This window comes from Zalophus californianus, chromosome 2 (assembly GCF_009762305.2).
Source record: "Zalophus californianus isolate mZalCal1 chromosome 2, mZalCal1.pri.v2, whole genome shotgun sequence".
Lineage (NCBI taxonomy): Eukaryota > Metazoa > Chordata > Mammalia > Carnivora > Otariidae > Zalophus > Zalophus californianus.
The window spans coordinates 69,446,286-69,473,862 of record NC_045596.1 but is presented as its reverse complement, the minus strand read 5'-3'; the positions used below and the strand labels follow the sequence as shown (position 1 = coordinate 69,473,862).

The window sequence follows — 27,577 nt, the reverse complement described above, 5'->3', positions numbered from 1 at the left end:
TTTTCTGCTGTAAGTCTGGTCTCGGAAAGAATTGGTAAGTGATTATAATAAACGTATCCTTCTCAATTTGTGGCATTGGAAATAGAATGTCTCAACCATCTCTGTCTTATAATGGTAGATGTGAATTAATGTCCTATATGAGCATGTTTTTTGTGTGGAAGGTTAGGCGGAAATTTTTTTTTTTAAGCTGTTTTGTTTAGCATTTTCATTGAGGAAGCAATGAAACTTCAAATTTTAAGATTAACAAGAAAGCACAAAGGTCATGAGCCTATCCCCAACTAGCAGCAGGGGGAAAAGGACACACTGACTAGTAGATTATTAACAAGAATATACTCTGTGATGTGAGTCATGCAAATGGTGCTAGCTATATCCATTGAAATTCCCAGGGAGGTTTCACACTACCTGACAAAACCATCCCTGGAATTTCTAGGTGACAAAGGTACATCATGTGTACTTCCCTTGGAAGTACGTTGATGGTGTCATAAAGCATCACCAAGGAGGTGTCCTTTCACTAGGCTGAGAAGGTAAATTACCCAGGTGATTTTATTATACCTGTGGGAGGCTGTTCCAACTGGAGAGAGAGAGATCTAAATCTCCTCAGATTTGTGAGGTTCCTGCTTTATGTGTGATTTATACACTCAATAGCTAGAGGCAGCCTGTGAAGTTAACTGAGTGTGATCAGATAAATATATTCATATTCCATCGATCTTAAATATGAATAAACAAACACAAAGCCAAACCTTCTTGGATTTTCTGTGCCTTGCAATTATTTATTCTTTTTGCTCCTTGGTTCCCAGTTAAGTATAACTCTGGCTCCATTTCAACCCTTTCTGTCCTTGCCAACCTATTGCAATTTGGACTCTGACACTGCCAGTCTACTAAAAGAGCTTTTTCTATAGTCATTGATAACTTCCTAGTTGTCAAATCACTGAAAGCCAAATTTACTTTTTGTATCACTTCATGCCTCACTCCCTTTAAAACTGTCATGTCACTCTTCTTCCTGACACTTCTCATGTGTTACATAGTTCTTGCCTTCCAGAATACTCTTATCAATCTCTTTCTTGACGGTGCTACTTACTACAACCTTCTCATAAATTTGTTGGTCCTCTGGGTTCTGTCCTCAGCCCTATTTTATGCTACTTGACACAATTTCTTTGCTTGACTACATTTAATCTCACTGTCTAACAGTATTCCCAGATCTGTATCATCTCAGTTTGGGCCACTCTTACGATCCTTGGCATTGGATTTCTAAGTGCCCGTTAGACCCCTCAACATGGATATCTCAAAACATTCTCAAACTCAGAATTTCTAAAACGAAGTCACCTTTTCTTTAAAACCTGTTCTACTTCCTGTAATCTGGTTTTGGTTATCAGTTCCAGTTACCCTCCTGAACATTTGAAGTGCCATCTGAGAGTCAGCCTAGATTCCTCCTTCCTTCATGACCATCACTTAGTCACCATATGGGTCCCTTCCAAACTCGCTGTCACTACATTAGGCTAGATCCTCAATATTTCTTAAGTGATTTTTTGAAGAGCAGAGTATCTATTTCAGGCAAGTGCTGCCATAGTGATCTTCATAATATTTAAATTAGATCATGACATTCCTTTGCTTTATTTCTTCCAGTGGTGCCCACTGGCCAACGCAACTCTTTTTCACACGATACAAAGTCTCCACAATCTGATCTCTGCCTCTTTATCTGCCATTCAATCAACAAATGTTTAGGTGGCGCCCACTGTGTGCCAGGCCCTGTGCCATATCCACTCTCATTTCTACTGCTTGCTCAAAAACAACATGCTCTCTATCTATACTGGACTATTAGTTGTTCCTTAAGTCCAATATGACCTAGCATATCTTCAGGCTTCCTTCTAGAAGGAAGTAGGTTTTGCCATCATGAGTCAGCCTAGGGAAACTTATTCTGCAAGATTCAGTTCATATGATCTCCTGTGTGAAGTCTTTACTAACTTCCCTCATTGCTCCAGACCCAAAGTTTGATATGTTTCTCCTTTGGTTTCTTAGCATTGCCTTGTAATTATTTATTTAGATGCCTATCTGTACTGGACTACTCTCTCTCACCAGTCATAAGAGGAATGTACTTTTATAATCACAATAGTAAAATAATTACTTTGCATTTATTATTATTATAAATAATATTGGGTAACAGCTGTAGACTATGTGTCTATCCAATAAACATCAGAGAGGGGTGGGGAAATTCCCCAAGGTGCCAGACACAAGGACTGAACTGGGACTGGTGCCGGATCTGAAGGACCCTCCATGGCTCAGACTCCATTCAACCACAGTGCCATGGTCTGAGTGTCTGTGTCCCCTCCAAATTCCTACACTGAAAAACCTACTGCCCAAGGTGATGGTGCTAGGGTGGGGCTTTGGGAGGTGATTAGGTCATGAGGGTAGAGCCCTCCCTGAATGGATTAGTGCCTGGGTAAAGGGCTCCAGAGACCTCTCTTGCTTCTTCCTATTCTGTCACTTGAGAATACAAGAAATTGACAGTCTAAAACCCAAAAAAGGGCTCGCACCAGCCTGATCTCAGACTTCTAGCTTCCAGAACTGTGGAAAATAAATTTCTGTTGTTTATCAGCTACATAGTCTATGATATTTTGTTTCAGCAGCCTGAATGCACCAAGACCGATAGACAAACTCTCTTGCTTATGTCCCTGGAACTTAATTCCAAAGTGGGTAAGGATCACGTGCTCCATAAACATTTGTGGAATTAATGTGTGCATTAAAACAAAATACTTCACTTCCTCACTTATGGGAATAAGTGAATAACTCCATTGTAAAATGACACTCATCAGTAATTCTCAGGCTGTGACACTGATTTCTATAAAAACTGGAAAACAAAAACGTCTGTGGTATGCTGATGAAAAGCCAGAAGTTAAACAACTTTTCCATTATTACTCATATTCTCTGCTGTCATGATTTCTCAGAGTGCTTGCCCTTTTCTTCCTATAGATCATATCCTAAGCCATATGGAGAACTTGCTTTTACTTATCCTTCTGCTTACTGCAATCCTGCTAGCAGAATAAGTCTTGGTATCACTAGGATTATAATAATTTTTTTAAAGATTTTATTTATTTATTTGAGAGAGAGAGAGAATGAGAGATAGAAAGCACGAGAGGCAAGAGGGTCAGAGGGAGAAGCAGACTCCCCGCTGAGCAGGGAGCCCGATGAGGGACTCGATCCCAGGACTCCAGGATCATGACCTGAGCCGAAGGCAGTCGCTTAACCAACTGAGCCACCCAGCCGCCCTATAATAATTTTTAATTAAAAATGAACATTCACCCACGATAAAAAGACAAATCAAGATAGCAGACATCCAATTTAGTACAGAACTAAGAAACAAAGACAGTCAAAGTCTACTTCAGTCTGTCACCAACACTTCCTAAGCAACCAAAAAATCTCATATGGCTAGAAATCTCTTAATCCCAGGAGCTCCGAATCTATAAAAACCAGTGAATGTTTGGTAGAATCTTTGATTTCTTCTTGTAGTCAGAGTGGGGAAGGAGGGAGAAAAAGAAAGGCTTGGCAAAACTAAGAAGTGTAATAATGCCAGAATAGCGGCCTAGCTCTCAGACCAGCAGACCCTGTTTATGTCTGGGTACCAAGCCATGCAATTTGCATGTATTTTCTTTATTTGACACTCCAAGGACTCTGCACAGAGGGCTCCCTTCTACAAACCAATTCAGAAATGCTAGGTGGTCTGAGGTCACACATCCAGAAAGTGGCAGATCTGGGATACAAATATAGGTCTATACAATTCTAAGAGTCTTCCTTTTCCACTGTGTTACGTTAATTCAATTCAGACATATATTTTTTTTTTTTTTTCCCCATAGGTGTGCTGACCACTCTCTTAGGAGAATACAGGAGAAAATGTCTAAATCTGATTCCTATCTAAATGATTAAATCTGATTTTACATAGTTCAGATGAATTACTGCCTTCCCAGATAAGCCCATGGTTGGTCTTTTGTTCATGGGCTCCTCAGTCTTCATATATACTTTGTTGTAGGGCTTACCACAGAGTAATGGTTTATGTGTCTTTATCCTCAAGGAGTGTGTGAACTCACAGATTCAAGGGAACCTATTTTCTTTGCCTACTCATCTCCAGAATCACTTGGTACGTGCTCCATAATATTTTGATATTATGAATTAATGAGCTACTCATTTAAAATTATATGGATTTGGATAGTAGCATTCTATTGGACAAATCTATTTCCATTAAGTGTGATTACAACATACAATAAACTTTAAAGAAAATGTTGGTTTTATTCAACCATGTCACAACCATGACAAACTATTTAAACTCATTATTGCCTATGGACCAGTAGGAAAATATACATAATAATACTGTACTTCACCAGTTTGCAATAAACCTTGAATCCTCGATTGAATAGACCTATTACCATTCATCACTCTGGGAAGAAGTAAATAAATCTCTATCTCTATGTATGTACCTATGTATGTATCTATCTATCATCTATCTATCTCTCTCTCTACTTATTTATCTTTTACCACAAATGTATATAAAGCACTCTAAGATGGCTATGAATATACGATGGCCAGGTGGCAGCATATAAGAAATATAAGGACTACACAGAAGGCTTGGGTGAGCCGGGAAGACTTGATGAGGAATGCGAGCCAGCAATGCCTAGAAGGAAGCATGAAGTTTGAACAGAGCAGAGAGAGTGTCATAGCATATTGAAGAAAAGCAAAGAAGTGGAGTAGGGCATGTGTTTAGGGAGAAAGAGTGGGGCAGTCTGGGGAACTGGGAGTTTATTCTCCAGGGAATAGATGTGCTAGGTTAGAAGGCCTTGATGATTACATGAAACAGTTAGGAATTCCTCCCGGGAGCCAGAGGGACTCATAAAAATATTTGAGCTGTGGGATGCTTGAGAATACTCTTTCAGGAATACCGATCGGTCAGTGCTTTACAAATGGCCTGTGTGTTGTAGGAATTTGTGAAGAACATTAGGGTGGAAACGAGGATGGATGCTGTCTCAAAGAGCTTCTTCCTAGGTTAAAATAAGTTGTGTGCATGAAGCAACAAAGGCACAGAGAACTAAGGTGATAGAAAGTGAAATGGAGCTGGAAGTCTATAAAGAAGGAAGAAGCAATAATGCACGGCTACTAACCAACGGTTACAGTGTAGGGGAAAAGCTCTTGGGAATTAATGATGACTTATCTCTAAGAGGAGAGCACCTCAGGAAGAGACAAAACAACAACAACAACAACAACAACAACAAAAACAACAAAACAAAAACTCCCAAATAAGATACAGTTAGGCTTTAAAATTTACCTCAGTGTGTCCTGTGAGCATAACAATCTTAAAATACCTAGTGAGTCTATTTGACCAGAAATTAACACTAACATTCAGGAACCAAGGTAGTATGCACCTCCAGGTAATCAAAAGGTTGGTTGTGTTTCCCACATTAGATATTAGTCTTATAGAGGTAAAAAAAAAAAAATTACATATATAGTTTCAAAATCAACAGGGTAAAAATACGTTGGAATCATTCTGTCTCTAGAACATAAATCCAAAGCACTGCCATCCCCAGCTTCCTGCCTAAGAAATGTTTCTCTGTTCCTAGATTTTTCATACCACTGGGAAAACATTTTCAGCAACCTGTATTAGTACCCAAACGAAGAAATGGAGAGATGAAGAGGACATTAAAGGACCAAAGGGATGCGGAAGAGAAAACAATCCTGAGAAGTCAGTTAGGGCCTGCGCAGCATGCAGTTCTCCAAGACCACCAGGCCTCCGGAAAATTTAACGCAACTGCACACTTCATTCCGAGGGTACTTCTAAAGCGGCAAGTCTCCTCTTCTGTTGGCCTACCCTTGACAACGGTAAAAAAATATGTTTTAAATGTAGATCAGGAAAAGCAGACGCGTCAACATTCTTTGCTCCTGGGTGCTTTTCCATGAATCATGCACTCTCCCTCTGCTTTCACTGAAATGACTGAAGCTGATGCTCTCCAACAGGCCTGGTTGAGGAACACAGGAACGCAGAAATGGGTCCACTTCTTGAACTACTTGAGTGCCCAGGAGATTAAACAAAGCACAAAAGAACGCTCTCTTCCTAAGGTAGCATGGTTTGGGGGGGTGGCACAGGGTTGAAAGAAAAGTCCATTCTTTTCAGTGCAGGACCTTGAATAAAGATGTAAACATCCCAGTGAGTCATGCCACTGCGGGCTGGAGTGATTAGAGCTGTGCACGCAGAAGCTGCTTCTCTCCCAGAGCCTCACTGCACAACTGTGGTCGGCCGCCAGGGAATGAGACAGAGCTGGTGTGCTGCCGGCTCTGGCTAAAGGGGAAGGAAACTTAAAACAGCTCCATGCTTCCCGCTCCTCCTCTCCTTTATGGTTCTGACAGAAACCAGAATGCAATTTTGTAAATTAGAAATGTCAGTCCTTGACTGGCATGCTGAACATTCCCTCAGATTGCTAGGACTGCAGAGGACAGGACAATGGTTTAAAAATGACCCACAGGAGATGGTAGGTGGAAGTGTTCCCCACTCCCGTGGGTGCCAGTTGCCAGCCCCGAGGGGATTCTCTCTGCAGGCACTGCCTTCCCTCCTTGGTATTTAAGGAGAAAGGGAAGAGGGCATAATGAATAGCAGTGTTAGGCAGGATTCTTGCAGATATGCCGGGCTCCACTACTGGAGAGAAGATGGAAAAAGTCAAAAACACCTTGCTCTGTGCTTCCAAAACACATTAAATGTCCCTAGAACATCTCATGTTACAAATGAGCGGCAATAGCCTGGAAAAGTAGACCTTCTCTGCATGTTTGGATAAACTAACTTTGGTTGCTGAGGGCCGGAAGAGCTAGAAAAAGAGAGAAAGTCCTTTAAGCAATGACTCCCTCGCCTTTTTTTCAATTTCTACTGCTACCAGTTTCTCTGTCAATGATGCAATCTTAACAGTAACCATGAAATCTCTAGAGATCTATAAAATCTGAGGCACATCTCTCTTAATTACCTTTGTGGATGAGAGAGGAATATAAATTAACACCTGAATTCCTTGCTAATAGTACAGGATAATGATCATAGGCAGATCTTAAGTGCTCAAAGGGAAAGACTCCGAAGGAACAAGGTTTAGTCTTAAAAAGTTCCTACTATATTTTGCTTCACACACGTGTTTTTTTTCTTACTTTGTTTTCTTCTCTTTTTCGTTGGTTACTAAGTAGAAAGGGTTAATAGGTGGCAGATCAAAGAAAAAAGGGAGAAAGAACCTTAGACGCTAGTCATATCTGCTCCTGATTAAATTATTAGCTTACTAATAAAGGCATGACATTAAATTATAACTACCTACTGACAAATTGAGTAATCATGTCATTTATCCCCATTTTAAAGCAAAAGGGCATTTAAAAATATTTTGATACATAAATGTTTTCTAAAAGCATTTTATCTTACCTATGCTGTACCCTTTAACTCCCCTTGCACAAATCAATTCTGAAATGCATGCTTCTTTTACTGATCATAAATCGTGAGATTTTCCCACTCCCTCGTCCTGAAAGTTTGTGTCTTTGGCCTTTGCCAATGCCACCTTTTGATATATTTGGAAAGTCAAGGTGACCCCTATTTCTAATCAGTGTTAGTCAATATGGTCAAAAGGCTCCTGAAAAGGAGTCACTACAGATAACCTAATTATTCAAATTTTCTCAGCAGGGGAGGGGAGGGGAGGCAAGTACAGGCAGCCAGAACAAAACCGACATGATCGGGGCAGAGAACAAGGAACTGAGAGCGACTGATTTTGAGAAGTCACAACATGGCTGCTTGATTCAGGTCTGGCAGCAGCCCAAGGTCGCCTCGGCCCCTCCTCTCAGAAGGGCCAGGCCAGCTCGCTTGGCTTTCCATCAGTCAAGGTGATCCCTACAGGACTACCCTTCTTTAAGCCCCACCTACCCGGCCCATTCACAGTCATAAACAGATCAATAGGAACCTCGAAAAATAAATATAGGCAAGCAGAGACACAGCAATCACTCCCGTACAGTTCTAATCTCTTGGTTTTCAAACTTCCATTTTATCCGAACATCAACTGACCTTAAAGCATCCGCAAATCTATGTATATTTTTTAAAGGGACGTTAACAGATCATCTACCTACCTTTTCGAAAACTAAAACACCGTTTGATTCTTCGGTATGTAGTTTTAGGAATGAAGGGAGTTGATGCTAAGGCACCTGAGGGGCGTCCCCCAGTAGTTCGGTCTTCAGGCATCACACAGGCCTCTGGTTCTGAACCAGTCTCAGGCTTCTTTTTAAAACCTGCCTCTGCGCGGTACCCCACAGCTACTCCTTCTCCTGTCTATTTGTTAGGATGGAAGTGCTGATTCCTAGAACTTGAAGGCTTTTATCATCCAGGTCCTGGATCAGGGATAAGTTACCACCTCTCCTTTACTTCTTGTTTTGGCAAAAAAACTTCCTTTTCTCTTGCCTAATCCAAGGAGTTTTATGGTTTTGGTGTTTTGTTTTGTTTTGAAGTTTCTGCAGACATTCCAAAATGTCACAGCAAAAAGAACCGCAGCAAGCAAGCTGCACCTCCCATTCAAACTGCAGGAGCTGGTTTTGTTTTGTTTTGTTTTGTTTTATTAAGAACTGTCTTCTCAGCTGGAACTGGTGGGGGGGGCTGAGATTCTTCTGGAAAGGTCAGCAAACAGTCGTGTGCAAGGGGGAAAAAGGAACAATGACAAAAAGGCCCCTGAGGAATACTTCAGGACCGTCCTTGCTGGCTCCTTTCATCTGAGCAAAAGGGGAGGCAGCTAATGGCCCCTTCTCCAGAAAGCATTTCAGTGCATGATAGGTTCTTTTCAAAGGACTCCCCAGTTCCTTTTAGAGCACCCCTCAGCCTTTGATGCTCTCTGCGGGCTTCTCCCTTTTCCCTTCTGTCTTCAAACGGCCGGGGCTCCCGAGGGAGTCTCCACGTCAGAACAGTCGAGTGCCCATTCCAAGGAGCCTCCTGGGATCCGTGGAGGAGGCAGCTCTGCAGGGAGTTTCTCCTCCCCCTCCTCCGGCTCCGGCTCCCCTTTTCTCAATGAGGGCTGGGCGGGAGCTAGCACAGAGGCAGCTGCGCGGTGGCTGCCCGCCGGTCACATGCAGCAGGTGCAATCACAACAGCATGCGGGGAGGAGGGAGAATGCCACACGGTGTGTGAACCCCTCTCTTCTTCCTCTGACTTTGCGTTGACTTCCCTGCCCTTGTCTGTGCAGCTCCTTGAGAGCTGGCTGTGGCTGCCTCAGCCGCTCCTAAAAGCAAACGGCACCAAACCAGCTCCAGGGGGAAAACTTTTACCCCCCTCCTTCCTGCATTTATTCTCTTCGTATACAAGACTTTTTCAGAGATTTTGCGATTCAATCTATTTGTGAGTGCTGGTTTCAATGTGCATATCACTGAAACATATGTGTGCGGACTGGTACATACGTGTGTGACTGTGAAATAGAAAAATAGTCTCCATCTGGTAACAAAGAACCTGCAGGTATAACCATACAAACAAGTCAACTCAACTCATGGGTGCGTGTTTATGCATATTTATACATATATATATATATATATATATATGTCTCTGGCTATGGTTTGAAAACCAATCCGGTTTTCAACTTTCTCCTCTGCTCTTGCATGCACCCTCTCCGCCCCAGCCCCCATGTCCACCAACACTCTCAATCCCACTCACTGAACAGTTGACTCACTGGGTTAATCATTCATCCTGGCTAGTCCATGAGCAGATTCAGACTGCTAGTGCTTTAACCCCAACTGACCGCCAAGGTTTCTGCGTTCCTTCCAAGCCATTTGACAGGCGCTGTTACAAAACTGTGAGGAATACTGCAAAGGCACTCCCCTTAGAAACATCATTTCTCTGACCAGCATGCCCAGATAGGTAGTAGTTTGTCACGGAAGGAATCATTAGTAGTGATTTCTGCCCTAGGTTCAAACTTGTTTTGGCCCTCAGTGTCAAAGCATGCTACTAGGAAAATAAGGAACCACAAAGTATAACTCGGTATAAACAAGACAGTGGCAAGGCTGGACTGAGAGGCACCTCAGCCCGCTGAAAACCTCACTGACCTGAGCATTGGCATGGAGGGAACACATGTAATCCCAGGACTTTGGAGCTGGAACGGATCTCAGTTAAAAGGGTTTTGTTTAATTTTCTTATTTCACAAACAAGCAAACTGAAAGTCTGGGGGCTAATACCCCTTATCCAAGATCACGTAGCTGCCTATGTCAGAGGCAAGACCACATTACCGCTTAATTAACCCTTGCTTGACCACATGCCAGTTATTCATCATGAAGATTATTCACATTCAGTATTTTTACTGCATCAATGGGTCTCTGACTCAACTCTTTTTGTAAGGAGACAGAAATACAGGGAGAACCTGATTTTGTTAGTAGTTAAAGTTAGGCAAAACACTCAGATCTAATGAACACTCAGTGGATTCACACTCTTCCCAGACCATGGGCTTGGCACGTCCATATACATTGCCTCAAAAACAATTGAAAAGAATTGTAAAAAAACAAAAACAAAAAAACCTCCAAAAGACAAAAGACAAAAAAACAGTGGAGGGACACCTGCATGGCTCAGTTAGTTAAGCGTCCAACTCTTGATTTCAGCTCAGGTCATGATCTCAGGGTCCTGGGATTGAGCCTCACATGGGACTTGGCACTCAGCAGGGAGTCTGCTGGAGGTTCTCTCTCTTCTCACTATGCCCCTCCCTCCACTTGTGCTCTCTCTCTCTCTCAAATAAATAAGTAAATCTTAAAAAAAAAACAAGTTTTTTTTTTAAAAAAAGCAAAAATAAGCAAAACAAACGTAAACTTTTCCAAAGCTAAATAAATGCTTTGACATCCTAAATTTCAGATTTGATTTTTAGGCAGAAACAATGTGCCTCTCAGCATTATTAATGGGAAGCAACTGTTTACAAGTGGTTTTAAGCAGATAACACAAAGCTGAAGTATCTAGATTCAATACTGAATTTTGTTATCAAGCTAGGTTGTTAAGCAAATGTCTACTTCTTCCATTTCCATTGGTTCCCTTCCCTTATCTGAATGTCCATTGTAAGTTTGCTTTATTTAATAAAAAGAAAAGGCCTATAATTCCAAAGCCCTACATTTTATGATTTTCGCATAACAGTTTTTCATTTCTAAGAGACTGAAAAGCTTGGCAAGCTCCTCGGGTGTCTCCTATTTTTCATCATATGTCATATTATTGTAATGGTAAAGGGGGAAGATTTTACATGTATATGCAACCTGACCAAGGATAAGCTTAGGTGTCTCATGAAAAACTTTAACTTTTTAAAAACAGGCTGTGAAAGTGCAGTGTAGGTAATGAAATGCCCTTTCTGTAATAAACACATTTAAAATGTATCCAAAGGAGGCATACAGAAATTGTATATCAGAGTGATAGGTCACCTTCCAAATGTCTTGCAGATACCATTTAATCAATGACCACAACAATATTTAAGTAGTGGGAGGGAGACTGAAATCTAAGAGGTCTTTATTTAAGATTAACAGAATCTTGGGTTCCATAACTAAGATAGGGAGGAGAAAATGTATTTTCTTATGAAAGACAATTATGGCAATTGAAGAATTTTTTAACAGCTTTTCTGAGATATAATTAACATATAGGGTTCACCCATTTCAAGTGTACAAGTCATTGCTTTTTAGCACATTCACAGATATATACAACCATCATCATAGTCAATTTTAGAATATTTTCATCCCCTCAACAAGAAATCCCTTATCTTGGACTACCACCCCCCCCCAACATTCCCATCCCAGCACTAAATGACCACCAATCTACTTTCTGTTTCTATAGTTTTCCCTGTTCTGTACTTTCATGGGAACAGAATCAGATGCTATGTAGCCTTTTGTGACTGGCTTCTTCCACTTAGCATGTTTTCAAGGTTTATTCACATTGTAGTATGTATCAGTACCACATTCCTTTTTTATGGCTGCATAATAATCCCTGGTATGGATATACCACATTCTATTGACTCATTTGTCCATTGATGGACAGTTGGGCTTTTCCACTTTTGGACTATTAGCAATAACGCTGCTATAAATATTCACATACAAGTTTCTGTGTGACCATATATTTTCATTTCTCTTGGGTATGTATCTACCTAGGAGTACAAATGACAGTCTATGATAACTCTGTGTTTAATTGATTGAGGACTTTCCAGACTCTTTTCCAAAGCAGCTGCACCATTTTGCATTCCCATTAGCAATGTAGGAGCGTTTTGATTTTTCCACATCCTCATCAATACTTATTATTATTGGACTTTTTGACTCTAGCCACCCTAGTGGGCGTAAAGTGGTATCTCATTGTGATTTTGACTTGCATTTCCCAGATGACTAAGAGCACTGAACATTTTTCCATGTGCTTTTTGGCCATTTGAATGTTTTGGAGAAAAGTTTATTCAGATTATTTTTTTTTCTTAAGATTTTATTTATTTTTTTGACAGAGAGAGAGAGAGGCAGAGGGAGAAGCAGGTTCCCCGCAGAGCAGGGAACCTGATGTGGGACTCGATCCCAGGACCTCAGGATCATTACCTGAGCTGAAGGCAGATGCTTAACCGAGTAAGCCACCCAGGTGCCCCTATTCAGATTCTTTGCTCATTTTTTAATTGAGTCAAAATGAGTCAAATTTTTAATTTCTCTTTGTTATTGAGTTGTTAAGAGTTCATTATAAATTCTGGATACAAGTTCATTATTAAATATATGATCTGGAAATACCTCTTCCCAATCTGGTGGTTGTATTTTTGCTTTCTTGATCTTATCAATTCAGGTATTTTTGAAGGACTTGAAAAGCCATATTTATTTTAATTAGCATAATTTTAAAATTTTTGTTTTCATATACTGAAGGATATACTACTAGTAAGGAATGGGCTTGTAATTGCAGGTTTTCCATTCCCACAATAGAGGTAATAGACCACATTGTTGTGCGAGAAAGCAGGAGGAGCTCACAAACCGGAAGCCATGGGTTTTCTTTGTAGTTCTGTTACTCACAGTGTGATTGACATTTGGCAAGTTAGTCACCCTCCCTGGGTCTTAATGACCTACTCCACAAAATCTGGGTATGAACTAAAACAGTGGTTTTAAACTGTTCTTCATCAGTAGGAAACATATTTTCAACGAAATGTTAAGTGTACTCCTAATATATAAGATAAATAAAAGGGGTTTTAGTTATATAAATTTGTTTGAAATTCAAATTTATGATATTTCTTTAAAATTCAATCAATGAGCAGAGAGAGGGGATAGTAATACAAACATTTGAAACCCTAGATTATGGGTGACAACTGCAATCTGCTACCAATGTCAATATTCAGTTTGGTTCTATAGTCTGTATTTACTTTAAACAATTCTAATGTTCAGTTGGATCACAAAGGATTTATTGCAAACTGAATGAGTCCTTTAAAAGTTTGCCTTGCATTCTCATAACACTCTTCAATTAAACAAAAAGAGCAGAAAAATTTTTACTGGAGCATTGTTTCTATGGTAAGTGTTCTATGCTAAAATATATCTCTTTACAAGTAAATTTGAATCAAACATTTACGAAATCCCTGAAGCTCACTGCATAGGATAAAGTACAGTAGTCCACTCTTATCCACAGGAAATATGTTCCAAGACCCCCAGTGGATGCCTGAAACTGGGGATAGTACTGAACCTTATATATATTATGTTTTTTCCTTAGATAGATACTTATGATAAGGTTTAATCTATAAATTGAGGACAGTGAGAAATTAACAATAATGAATAACAATAAACTAGAACAATTATAACAACACACTGTAATAAAAGTTATGTGACTGTTGTCACTCTCTCAAAATATCTTGTAGTGTATTCACCCTTCTTCTTGTGATGATGTGAGATGATAAAATGCCTATGTGATGAGATGAAGTGAGGGGAATGACGTAGGCACTGTGACATAGCATTAGGTTACTATTGACCTTCTGACGATAGACCAGAAGGAGCATTTTCTGTTTCTGGACCATGGTTGACCGCGAGTAACTGAAAACTGCAGAAAGAGAAACCACAGATGAGGGGGGATGACTGTATACAGACCTCTCAAGTACCAGAGCTCCCTTCCAAGTTCATAAATTTGAAGTTTTATATATAGCTCTTGTCTAGTCCCACTGGGATAACTTCTGGGACTCCTGAGCTGGCAGGACATCTGTGGCTACTGATTTAATAAAGCTAACTGGATCCCATTCATTTTTCTTGAGAAAAGGGCAGATGGAAGTGGAGGAAAGGGAGAAAATGGCACACTTCGTGGAAATAATCCCAAACAAAAATACCTCCTTCGACAGATATTGAGGATCCTCCTAAACTCAGAAGCCCCAGAAATGTGACTAGGGGGAAACTAGGGGGAAAGAGAGTCTTTAGAAATGACAGGAACTTTGAAAAGATACATCTTCAGGCACCCCACAAATCCCTGGCTCTGGAGCTAATCAGCGAACCTCCAGCATGGGGGTACATGACTCAAGACTAATCGTGAGCAATCTTTTGCTAATGTTGTAGGGGAATCTCTGCCACAGGCCTTTTCGAATGTTTTACATAGTCATTTACTAGCCATTTTAAGCATATGGATAGGGTGACCGTAGAAGTTGTCACCGTAGAACTATGATACCATGAAAGTGAAAAGCAGCACTATCAATGATTATTCTGGGATGACAGTTGTAAACCAGACTGTTACCAGGCAAACTGGAATGAACAGTCACCCCGTGAGGAATCGCCCCCTTCCCCAACAGAAGGCCCTGCTAGAAAACAGACAATTTGCAGACCTGTAACGTTCACCTGGTAAAACCTAACTTTCCAACTTTTTAAAGTACATCTTTGAAGCTATGCTAAAATATAAAGTGGTGAGTCAGCCTAAGAAGTATCTTTTTTTTTTTTTGTATGCAACTGTTTACAGCAAATTTACTCATTATTGCCCAAACCAGAAACAAACATTCATTAACTGGCGAGTGAATAAACAAATCGCAGTACATTCATGCAATATACTACATAGCAATGTAAAAGAACAGACCGCTGATATGTGCAAACGCATGGATGACTCTCCAGTGTGTTCTACAAAGTGAAAGAAACCAGACTTAATGGCTGATACTGTATGATTCCATTTATATAATATTCTGGAAAAAGTACAACTCTAGCCTAAGAATTATCTAAGATGTTAAGGGAAAAAAAAATTCACTTCTGAGTTCAGGATGCTGACAACACACAAAAGAGAATATAAAATAAATATTGGAATTATATAACTGGTTTGCTAAAGACGAATTTGATTTAATACAATATGTTTTAACTACATGAACATAAAATAATTAGGCTTTACATTTTGGAAAATGCATGTTGGTTATAGACAAATTTTTTTGAGTCCTTATCGTTTTTGGTTCCACTTGCTGAATTTTTGACTTATGTAATTTGTCTGTTTATGTCATATCTGTTTATTTTATAATCCTTGATAGACAAAGATCATGTCTCTTACCCTTTCTTCCTCCTTTTAGTTCTATTTATAGTACCATTTAGTTTATTCTTCAAATAGTGCATTCTCAAAACTGTATTAACTAAGATTTTTAAAAATTTATCAAACCCACAAACAAAATGCCTGATCACAAAGCATTTTGTTACTCTAGTAATCATCAGATTCTCATCTTTGATATCATTCTTCTTCGATATCACTGATCATCTCAGGGCTAAGTTCCTTTCCAAAGATACTAATAAAAAAAAAATTTTTCCCCATATCCGCATAATCCTAACTAATCTACATTTATAGTACAATTCCTATAACTATTTATTGTTAGTGAAATGGAAAAATCCAAAAAAAATTATATCATCCCTTTTTATAATTCAAGATATTCATAGAAGAAAGTTGGTTATTGATGATATTTGATTTAAATTAACTTCTGAGAGTTACTTAGATATATGTCCAGTAACATGGAATGGTTTACTATTTATTTTAATGGTCGTCCATTTGAAAATAGGAGCTCATAGAAACATCAACTGGGAGGGCAAGGATGAACAAATTTGACCTCCCTTTCTGTTCTTCCACAATTCTATATATACTTACCTCCTCCGAAAGGTCCCCATATGACTCGGCGGATGGACTTAACCCAGTCTTCCATATCATTCTGGGTGCTCGCCATAAGGAGGTAGCTCTCATGGTTTGCTGTCATCCGATCTCGATCGCCTCCTGTAGGATAGTAACACATGAGTGTGTGCTCAGCTGAAGATTCCCCATCAGCAGCAGTGTCCCTGAAATGTACACTATGCCTATCCAATCAATTGGAAATATTTACCATGGTTTCAGAATGAAAAAATCTGCTTAAAAAGGAAAGGCTCTTATGTTTCCAGGGGAAAACTGGAGAACAAATGTCATTCCCCAAACAAAGCCTGCCTTTTTGTCCTAGCAACAACCCATAGGTCTGCATTAACTTATAATCCAGTCTATTCACACTGCACTGCTGAACAAGGAGAAATAGCAAAGCAAAGTGAAAGATGGAGAAGTAATCCACAGAGCCTGGATATTCATTGGAAGCAAGTGCTGAGCAGTCTGAGTACTGCTCAATACACACACAGTGAGGCCAACCAGGACATCCTGGGCGATCAGGGGAGTTCTAGGAAAGGGAAAAGAACTACATGGAAAACTTTTGACCCAGAGGTCCTCTTCTATTGCTCCATCATGGAAGGGAAGCCTCTTCGCCCAGAACACACCTTCAAGGGGGCAAACAAAGAGAAGAGGAGAAGAAGGCATAGCCTGGCCAGCCACAAATGTCAAATCAACCCCCTAGATGGCCCTTGCACCAAAGCGTAAGCTTTAGGAAACCCCAGGGGTGCCTCCATGCAAAAGCTTGATGGTTTCTCTCATTTTACCACCCCTCCAAAGAACAACCCATATACCTTTAAACTTTTATAATCTCTAACATCAGTTTTGAAGTGCTAGACCTCAGATGCCTGTGATTTAATTTCTTAGAAATGTTTTATACCATATTTACCTTTCCCTAATGACTTAAATTTCTCATTTATAAAATAGGCATAACCATACCTGACCTTGAAAGGGGTCTTGAGTCATGGTTTTCCTTACTTCTTATTTTATGGTTAAAGGGGTATTTTTTTTTAAGATTTTATTTATTTATTTATTTTTATTTATTTATTTATTTATTTATTTATTTGAGAGACAGAGGGGGAGGGAGCAGGGGGCGGGGAGCAGAGGGAGAGGAACAAGCAGACTCCATGCTGAGTGTGGAGTTCCACAAGGAGCTTGATCTCATGACCCTGAGATCATGACCTGAGCCAAAATCAAGAGTCAGACACTCAACCAACTGAGCCACCCAGGAGCCCCTAAAGGAGTATTTCCGAAGACATGTATCAGCAACTATACTGCTTTGATCTCTTTGAAAATAATTAGAGTGTTCTTCACAGAAGGACTACTTAAGGAAATGGAACATATAACTGAATTCTGATAATATTTTAGTATTATACTAACTTCTGAGGTGCTCAAAATGTCTATGCACACTTAAGTGTTCGCTAAGTGAACACTAAGCACTGTACACTTGCAACCTCGGGTTGAATTAGTTCATATCCAAGTGTCATGTCTGACTGAGACATTTTTGCTTTTTTTTTTTTGAGTTTTCTTTGTTCTCTTTTTAAAATTTTTTTATTCTGTTATGTTAATCACCATACATTACATCATTAGTTTTTGATGTAGTGTCCCATGATTCATTGTTTGTGCATAACACCCAGTGCTCCATGCAATACGTGCCCTCCTTAATACCCATCACCAGGCTAACCCATCTCCCCACCCCCCTCCCCTCTAGAACCCTCAGTTTGTTTCTCAGAGTCCATAGTCTCTCATGGTTCGTCTTCCCCTCTGATTCCCCCCCTTCATTTATATTTGCAAATGACATATCAGATAAAGGGCTAGTTCCAAAATCTATAAAGAACTTATCAAACTCAACACCCAAAGAACAAATAATCCAATCAAGAAATGGGCAGAAGACACGAACAGACATTTTTCCAAAGAAGACATCCAAATGGCCAACAGACACATGAAAAAGTGCTCAACATCGCTCGGCATCAGGGAAGTCCAAATCAAAACCTCAATGAGATACCACCTCACACCAGTCAGAATGGCTAAAATTAACAAGTCAGGAAAGGACAGATGTTGGCGGGGATGCGGAGAAAGGGGAACCCTCCTACACTGTCGGTGGGAATGCAAGCTGGTGCAGCCACTCTGGAAAACAGTATGGAGGTTCCTCAAAAAGTTGAAAATAGAGCTACCATATGATCCAGCAATTGCACTGCTGGGTATTTACCCCAAAGATACAAATGTAGTGATCTGAAGGGGTACGTGCACCTGATGTTTACAGCAGCAATGTCCACAGTAGCCAAACTGTGGAAAGAGCCAAGATGTCCATCGACAGATGAATGGATAAAGAAGAGGTGGTGTATATATATATATATATATATATATATATATATACACACACACACACAATGGAATATATGCAGCCATCAAAAGGAATGAAATCTTGCCATTTGCAACGACGTGGATGGAACTGGAGGGTGTTATGCTGAGTGAAATAAGTCAATCAGAGAAAGACATGTATCATATGACCTCACTGATATGAGGAATTCTTAATCTCAGGAAACAAACTGAGGGTTGCTGGAGTGGTGGGGGGTGGGAAGGATGGGGTGGCTGGGTGATGGACATTGGGGAGAGTATGTGCTATGGTGAGCGCTGTGAATTGTGTAAGACTGTTGAATTACAGATCTGTACCTCCGAAACAAATAAGACATTCTATGTTTGTTTCTAACTGGATCTAAACACCTTCATGAGGAACTTATATTATAGGCTCCAGTTCATAACAGGCCCACCCCACCACTCACTATTCTTTCCCGTCCAACCTAATCTGCACATAGGTGTGAAAGCCATAGGCATTTGAATCTGTGACCTCTGATTTCCATTCAATTGTCCTAGGTTGAGAAATACAACTCTTCTACCACTGATGTAAATTTATAGAACATGTGAAAGGTCAAAGAAGTGAAATAACTTTAAGCCAATCATATGAACAAGTAGAATTGGTGTTGTATATTTTAATACAACTGGATGGGAATAAGGGGGGGGCTAAGGAACCACATCATATTGGTTTCTTGGGGCGCCTGGGTGGCTCAGTCGGTTAAGCGTCTGCCTCCGGCTCAGGTCATGATCCCGGGGTCCTGGGATCAAGCTCCGAGTCAGGCTTCCTGATCAGCAGGGGAGTCTGCTTCTCCCTCTCCTTCTGCCCCTCCCCTCTGCTTGTGCTTTCTCTCTCATTTGCTCAGTCTCTCAAATAAATAAATGAAATCTTTAAAAAAACTGGTTTCTTAATGTTTATAAATTCTTGACTAAACAAGGCTAGCCTTCCCATACTATAAAGAACACCTCACTGTTTGGGAAACATTGACCCTCTTACACCTATAGGTCCAACCTCGGTCCATCATCACTTTAAGCAACTCGTATCTGAAAAAGCATAGGTTTAGGAGTCAGAGAAAACCCAGCTAAAATCTTAATTTTACCTTGTACTGGCTGTTTGATTTCTGGGAAATTATATAACTTCTGGAAACTCAGTGTTTTTAATTAGGCTTTAGATATAATTATACTGATAGAGTAAACTTTTGTGAGAATTCAATGAAATGAAGTGACAATATTAGCCCTGTGTTAGGCTAAAGGAGAAATTCTACAAATATTAATTCAGCCTCATTTAACTGCTCCCACACCTACAAATGTGAAAAGAACAAATTATATTTATTTTGACCTCAGAGATATTATGTCTAGCAAGTGCTTCAGAACAGTTAGTCAATAGCAACTATTACAAAGCTATCTTTCTCTGATACATAACAATGCACATTAAAATTATATACTGTACATGTATGTAAATATATGCCACATATTAATATGCATGCACATGGCCATATTACAGAGAAGTGGCAGAAAGAACTAAATGACAAAAGGAAGACGTGCTTCATTTGGCATGGCGCAGTACTTACAATTTATTCTGTATTCTTATCCACTTACATCCCAGTGTTAGGCCAAAAAAATTACCATTTTGAAATCTGAATATTTTAATTATTGTCTTTGCCTAAGGGATACTTAGCAATTCAGACAGCAATATCCTGCTGTGTCACTCCCAGCCCGGGCAGAGACAGCCCTAGTAATGAGTGAATGACAGCCACTGGAGTGTGTTTCTGCCTGAAAGCAGGGAAGAAAGAGAATGATAAGCACAACTGGCCATTATCCCCTGACTTTTCATTTGATTCTCTATCTCTGACCCTGAATCTCATTTAGACTGCCAATCACAGATATGAAATCCCATCTGTGAACTTCACCCATGGATATGGATCTTGATTCCGCAGGGTATTAACAAGAGATGGGGAAAAGATGAAAGAAACTTTACCTACCAGTCTTGGTGGAAATATAGACTCATTGTTTCGAATGCGATTAAAACAACTGGAGACATTTATATAAACACGAACTAGACACGCTACTAAAAACATGTGATTTCCACCTAGAGATGCCATCTGTTCTAATTCACAGCCCTTCAGGTCTAAGAGCTGGTACTGCACCTTGCAATTAAAGGGGCTCAAAAACAATTTACTAAATGTACAAGCTGATAAATAAATTCAATATTGACCTTCAACCATGTGAATCGTTCCACTCTGTTAATCCTTTACAGGGCTTAATGTTCCATTTAACAATTCATGGATCCAAAATTTTTTCAAAAGGTGAAATTTTAAAAAAAGCAGTCTTGAGATGTAATTTTCACTGGAGTAAGAGTGTCATAGTCATCTTCAACCCATATATGCATATATACATGTGAATATGTGTATATAATATGATATTAAAGTCAGTATATACTCTACATTGTTCAATTCCACTTGAAAATTAATACCTGCTCAGTTTTGTTTTTATTTTTTAATACTACTTTAGATTTGCACACATTTTAAAGGACACAATGCTTCAGAAAATTGTACACATCTTTTAGATACTAGCTTGGGTTGGTAGCAATGCTTTGGTGGTAGTGTTAATACTTCAAGCATCTGTGATTTTAAGTTAACTGAGTAGGTCATACTGTTCAATTTTACTTGTTTATATGTAATTGAAAATACGTGTGCATTTTATTGGGATCTTCTGTATATTTGCATTTGATATAAATTGTTTTTTCCCAGAAATAATATAGATTCTCTGAAACAAAATAAATACTTGACATAATTAACTTTTGCAAAAATTAAAAGGTAGATTAAGAAAAGCTTAATGAATTTAATAGACTAAGAAAAAGCTTAATCTAAAATTAAAAAGTAAGCTAAAGAAATCTACAATAAAGTAAATGTACAGTTAATTTTAAAAAGAGGTGCAATATCAATTAACCATATGAAAAGTTTGACTCCTCTAATAATTATAAAATAATAATTTAAGAGATAATATTTTTGATGAATAATTTTGCATAGAATTTTTAAAAATTTTATTAATTAATCTCTACACCTAACATGGGGTTTGAACTTATAATCCTGAGATCAAGAGGTACATGCTCTACTGACTAGCATACTTCTGCATAGAATTTTTTTAATTTTAAGAGAAACATTGGAAAAGGTATGCCAAAATATACATGCTCATTGTTTATAGGAGTACGGATAATGTTCCTTATGATGCAGCCACTATAATAGGATTTTGAAGGATACTTCTTAATATGAGTTTCTGTTATACAAAAGGAAATATACACATTTTTATGTGATATTATCTCAATTTTCATATAGGCAGAAAGTTAGATAAATAAGATGCTAGGTTGAAATTGACAATAATTTTAACAACGATTATCTCCGAATGATAGGATTGGGAATTTCTTTGCTCTCCTTTTGTACCTTTCTATATTTTCCAGATGCTCAACCGTGTGTTTTCTCCTGTATTATTCCAGATGTTCTAACATGTATTATTTGATATGAGAAAAAAGCATTATTGAACAGAACAAATGATTGGAATGATATGGTCATGAAAGCACTAAATCCATAAAAAGCCCAGGTGAGCTGGAAGGTAATTGTCACTAACATCACTCAGTGTTGCTTCAGATTGTTCACTTTGAGTTCTCATTTAATTTACCTATAATTTCATCTGCCTCCTTCCCCAGATCCTGATCCCCAAGCATCCCCAAAGGAAGATTTGGAACAGGAGGCCAGTGCTGCTGAGTGCAGACTGCATCATGTCACTAGGATTATCTCAGTAAAAAAGAGACTACTACTATTATGTCCATTACCCTTCTTAAAAGATATATATTGAAAGAAATATTTTTCTGAATTTATTGTGTGGAAATTTCCAAGAAGAGTTACCAATGTAAACTTTTGTTATTTTTTCCTCAGAGAAAAATACTTGTAAATTGTCATAATTATGAACTAAAAAGCAAAACAATTACTCAGAAGCAAAGTATTTATGTGTGTATCATTTTGAGTAAATAAACTTTTAAACATGCACAGGAAAGTATTTCTTTGCATTTAAATTTTAAAGAAAGTTGCTCAAGGGAAACTGTGATCATAGACATTTGGGTTCATTTTGCAAGTACAGTTCATGGTACAGACCCAGGAACATTTGAGTAAACTCCCCTGATACTGTTAATAATTTCACGAGCAAAATGTTTCCTCATTCCTAATTGCAAATCAGGTCAAAACTAGACCTATTATGCTATTTGTTTTATATAGCTTACAGAAAAATAATTTATACTCTAGTTAGTGTTACTAATTTTCACTCATACAACTGCAAGTTCTTATTTTATTTTTTTAAAGCACTACCTGCCTCAAAACTTAGTTTGGGTCTTCACTGGTAGTAGAACTCTAATGATAAATTGCAAGATATAAAGTAAATTCTGAAGGATATCAGTGGAAAATTACTGAAATAGGAAAACATTTCCTCTTTTTTATGGAGCCAGTTATTTGTAAAACAACCCAAGTTATGTGAAGTACAAACAACAAGGTACAGGCTTCTATGGATACCACCACCTCTTAATAAATAACAGCAAAGAACAATAAAACAGCACATAATTTACAAGATGAGGCCAGAAAACAAATTGGTCTCACAATCAATATCATATTTAATTTTTCCATATTGTTTTGTATATTACAGAGACATGGTTATCTGAAAATTAAGAGTTTTTGTATGCTTTGCTAATCAAATTTTTTTCCAAGTATTTCTTCCTCAAAGGCTAATTTCAAAAGTATCAGAAGGGCAAAATTTAAATGCATGCTGTCAACGGAAAAATTGTATGACTCTCTAATGATATTTTGAATATTTTAAAACCCCTAAATCAGAAAATGAGAATTAATTATGGGACCGATAGCAATAACCATCATTTTGTTTGTAGTGTGTAGTCAATATCACACAACAAACAATTACCAAATGTTATCTTGCATTATAATAAAATTAATGCTACATTTTAATTTCAGGAGTACTTTATAAAACTGTTTTACATATTTCTTATACCTCTTCCTAGGTCATAATCTCTTTGTAAGAATCTGCCTGCATTACATAGTTAATTTATGTTTAAGATGAAAGTAACTATAAATGTACACTTTTTAACAAATTATAGATTGATTGGTATTTATTAATTTTGGTAGATTTCTAATCATTATGTTTAGAAATGATTTCCTGGAAGTCTGTCTATTTGGCTACAGATATAAAAAACATTGACATAAACATTTTATACCGTACAAATCACTTCTCACTTGTCTTTACTCAAACTTCACTATAAAAAATATCAAAAAATGTGAGTATGAGACCAAAAGTGCTAGCTGGATCAAACTGCAAAAACAAGAGGTACTTACAAAGAAGTACTAAAAAATGGTCAGTGAAGGACAGTGAAGCCAGGCTCATCAAGTTCAAATTAGTCATTGATTAGCTGTGAGATCCTTCATCTTTAACTGAGAGTGCTAAAAGCACCTACCTCATGGTGTTATTGTGAATTAACCGAATGAATAACACCACAAAATACTTGGAATAGTGTTTGGGACATGGTATGCTATGCTGTTATTTTTATTGCCCTGTATAAAAATTTTGATACTAAATTTTTCAGTAAATTATGTGTAATTTGAATCCTTTAAAATGCAGAAAGCTAGCTTATTTTTGAACAAATATTCTGAATACCTCCATAAAGCAAAATCCTTTTATAGGAACTATAAAAGTAACTATTGGTTTATTTGTCAAGTAAATATTGATTTTTATACTGGTCATGTTTTTTTATTTTTTAAAGATTTTATTTATTCATTTGAGAGAAAGAAAGAGCACAAATTGTGGGGGTAGGGGCAGAGCGAAAGGGAGAGAAGTAGACTCCCCACTGAGCAGGAAGCCCAACACCGGGCTCAATCCCAGGACACTGAGATCACGACCTGATCCCAAGGCAGACGTTTAACCAACTGAACCACCTAGGTGTCCCCATTATTGGTCATGTTTTTAAAAGCAGAGCTGTGATCCATTTAATTTTTAATAATTAATGACAATTTTAAAACCTCAAATAGGCATAGTTATATTTCCATTAATTTTTCACATTCTTGGACTCATTCTTTCAAGACATCTACTATCTGTGCTAGGTACATTAACTACAAAAACGAGAATTTATTACATTTTGGATATTTGTTTTCCAGATTGCCCTGGACCTGGAATAGAATCTCAATTTAAGTCCAACAATATATTTTGACTCTCACTTATGTCAGATGCGCAGCATCTAGGCACTTCCTTCTCAGCATCTCATTAAATTCTGATTGAAATTTCCAAGAAGTAGACAGAATATTTCCTTGGCAGAGCCAAGGCATCTAGAGTTTACGTCCTCTTCTAATTTAGCTTGGCTAGTTTGGGAGATCAGTGAATTCAATATTTTATCTCACTGATATAGAAGGCAGGCAGGTAGAATAGCTGATATGTATATTTAGATCAGTGTTACTTCAACAATGATGATACAGACCAGAATCACAAGGGAAAACAAGTCTCGATGCAATAATCACCAACTTGCAGCAAATGGAATGTCATTAATAGTCAAAGAAGCAAGGCAGAGAGTTCGTTGGTTTGAATAAATCTAAAATTAAAAGTACTGTTTTATTAGGAGGACTCTTAATACACAGCACAAATGATCACTTGAATGTCGAGGAATATTGGAAAGTTTGGGAGAAATGTTTTGGAGCTATATTGAACTTTATACCCTCCATGAGCACATAAATAAACCCTCTCCTGCAGTGTTTCTCAATATGAGATGAAAGTACAGTGTTTATGGCGCCTGGGTGGCTCAGATGGTTAAGCGTCTGCCTTCGGCTCAGGTCATGATCCCAGGGTCCTGGGATTGAGTCCCACATCAGGCTCCCTACTCCTTGGGAGCCTGCTTCTCCCTCTGCTTCTCTCTCTCTCTCTCTCTCTCTATCCCTCTGTCTCTCATGAATGAATAAATAAAATCTTTAAAAAAATAAAAAAAAGAAAGTACAGTGTTTATGTCTAGAAATGTAGGAAGAACTGGGTCCTTGTTAGAAATGCAAATTCTTGGGCCCAAGCTCAAATCAAATTGAATCAGAAACAGTGGTGGTGGGCCCCAGCAATTTGTGCTTTAAGATGCCTGCCAGATGATTCTGACATATCGTAAAGTTTGAGAACCACTACTCTTGTAAGATAATTTGCTTTAATAGGCGGAGGCTATAAATTTTAGAATTCATGCACTTCAGCCACACTCATCCTGTTAGCTTTTATCCATATCTGACTCTTTCAGTGACAGCCATTCAGCCCACGAAGTACTAAGCCCTAAAGCTATGGATCACATAACTGCTAATTGCTTATTTGCGTTGTAAATGATTAACACTGTGCAACTAGTTTTGCAAGGACATGTCATTTGACTTGGGATTACTGAGTCTAGCAAATTTGTGGGCCTCATACATTAAAGATACCATACTTTTATCAGAGCAAACATTAGACCATTTCTTTTTGTATCTGAATACAGATTTGTTATCCCTCTTTCCCTGATGCCCAGAGTTTGATGAGTGAAATAGAACACTGAATTTGGGAAGATATATACCACTTTTGAAGATCTAGATTAGAATGCTGAAATCCATTTTTAAAATTCTCTCGTATCCCACCCCTTTTATTGTTTTTGAATAATAGAAATCTGCAAGATTATTAACTGCAGGTTGATTTAAGTTTGCAAGTTACTTTTATATCCCTCGATTCATTTGGGTTTTACAATAATCCTGGGTAGTAAAGCAGAGCATTAATTAATTTATCCAATACATATTTATTGAACACCTTTACTGTGCCAGTCACTATTCTAGGTTCTAAGGATACAGCAGTGAACAAAACAAAGTCTGCAGTCCAGAGGTGAGGTCCACACTAAAGATGCAGATTTGGAAGTCATCCATGTAACGGTATTTAAAAACATGGGACTGAATGACGTTCCAGGGAATACTGCAGCTAGAAGAGGGAGAATGAAGCTCAAATGAGCTCCCATGTTTAGAGGTTGAGAAAAGGAAGAAGAGTCAGCAAAGGAGATTGAGAATGCAGCTAGTAAGTTTGGAAGAGAAACAAGAGAGTCTGAGTGGAGAAAAGTGATCAGTGAGTCGAGTGCTGTTAAGGGGTTGAATCAAATGATGACTGAGTGAATACGGACCACCAGTTTAGGAAACATGGAGATCACTGGATTGGGCAATGTGGAGATTAGTGGTGTCCTTGAAGGACTGATCACACCAGCGCAAATAAAATCATTGTGAAAATGTGTTCATATGATTATGGAAGAGAGAAAACAGAAACAGCCAGCATGACACCTCTCCTAGGCATTGTGGTGTATAAAGGAGCAGAGAGATGGAGGGTAGGAGTGAGTGGGTAGCAGAGTTGTGGGGCCAAGAGGATTTAAGATAAGAAATATTACAGAATGTGATAGATTTATGGGCATTATTCACTTGAGAGGGAAAAACTGATGAAGTAGATGAGAGGAGGTTTATAGATGCCTCCATATTTAATTAAAGCAATACTCAATTTTTCTCACTCTCCTCAATCTTCAGTAAGTGTTGATGATTAATATAATAGCTGATTTCTCCCCAAAGTTTGTTACTTTAAAAGTATGAGACATTTAGAGGAGAATCATTGAAAGAAAAGGAACTAGCATTGAGCAGGTGTCTCTACACAGCTCTGCCTATAGGCAAAACAGGAAGGAATGGGGTTAAACTCATAAATCACCTTTAAAGCTAAATTTTACTACCGTTACTTGAATGCAGTGTTTGGTATTTGCTCAAGAGGAGATTTAATTTAATTGGGATATTTTCCTTTATACAACATCTATTAGTTTTGACTGCCACAGATGCTAATTATTCAATTTTACACAGCAGTTTTATAAAATGGGTTTTGGTATATACAAAAGAACGGGTATTTTAAAATAAAATGCTATGACAGATAGTTTAAAATCAAATTATTCCACTCAACGAATGACAACCAGTAATCACTGTAATAGTGTAAAATTAAGAAAACTCTGATTTTGGTTTGAATTTGAGTTTTGTTTTCCTAAGCAACTAAAATTAACTTTACAATCAGAACAGC

At 38.3% G+C, this 27,577-nt stretch overlaps 1 protein-coding gene across 6 annotated transcripts in view; it reads right to left on the bottom strand.

Moving 5' to 3' along the window:
• The window catches only part of ARHGAP24 (Rho GTPase activating protein 24), a 490,733-nt gene that overhangs the window by 52,609 nt on the left and 410,547 nt on the right, over positions 1-27,577 (bottom strand). For 5 of the 6 annotated variants that reach the window (XM_035726277.1, XM_035726276.1, XM_027599710.2 and 2 more), the window contains one exon: positions 16,067-16,189. In XM_035726277.1, the coding sequence (XP_035582170.1) occupies positions 16,067-16,189 (123 nt within the window). Of the gene's footprint in view, positions 1-8,115; positions 9,097-16,066; positions 16,190-27,577 lie in introns of those variants that run through there. The other variant, XM_027599709.2, reaches the window with a different exon arrangement.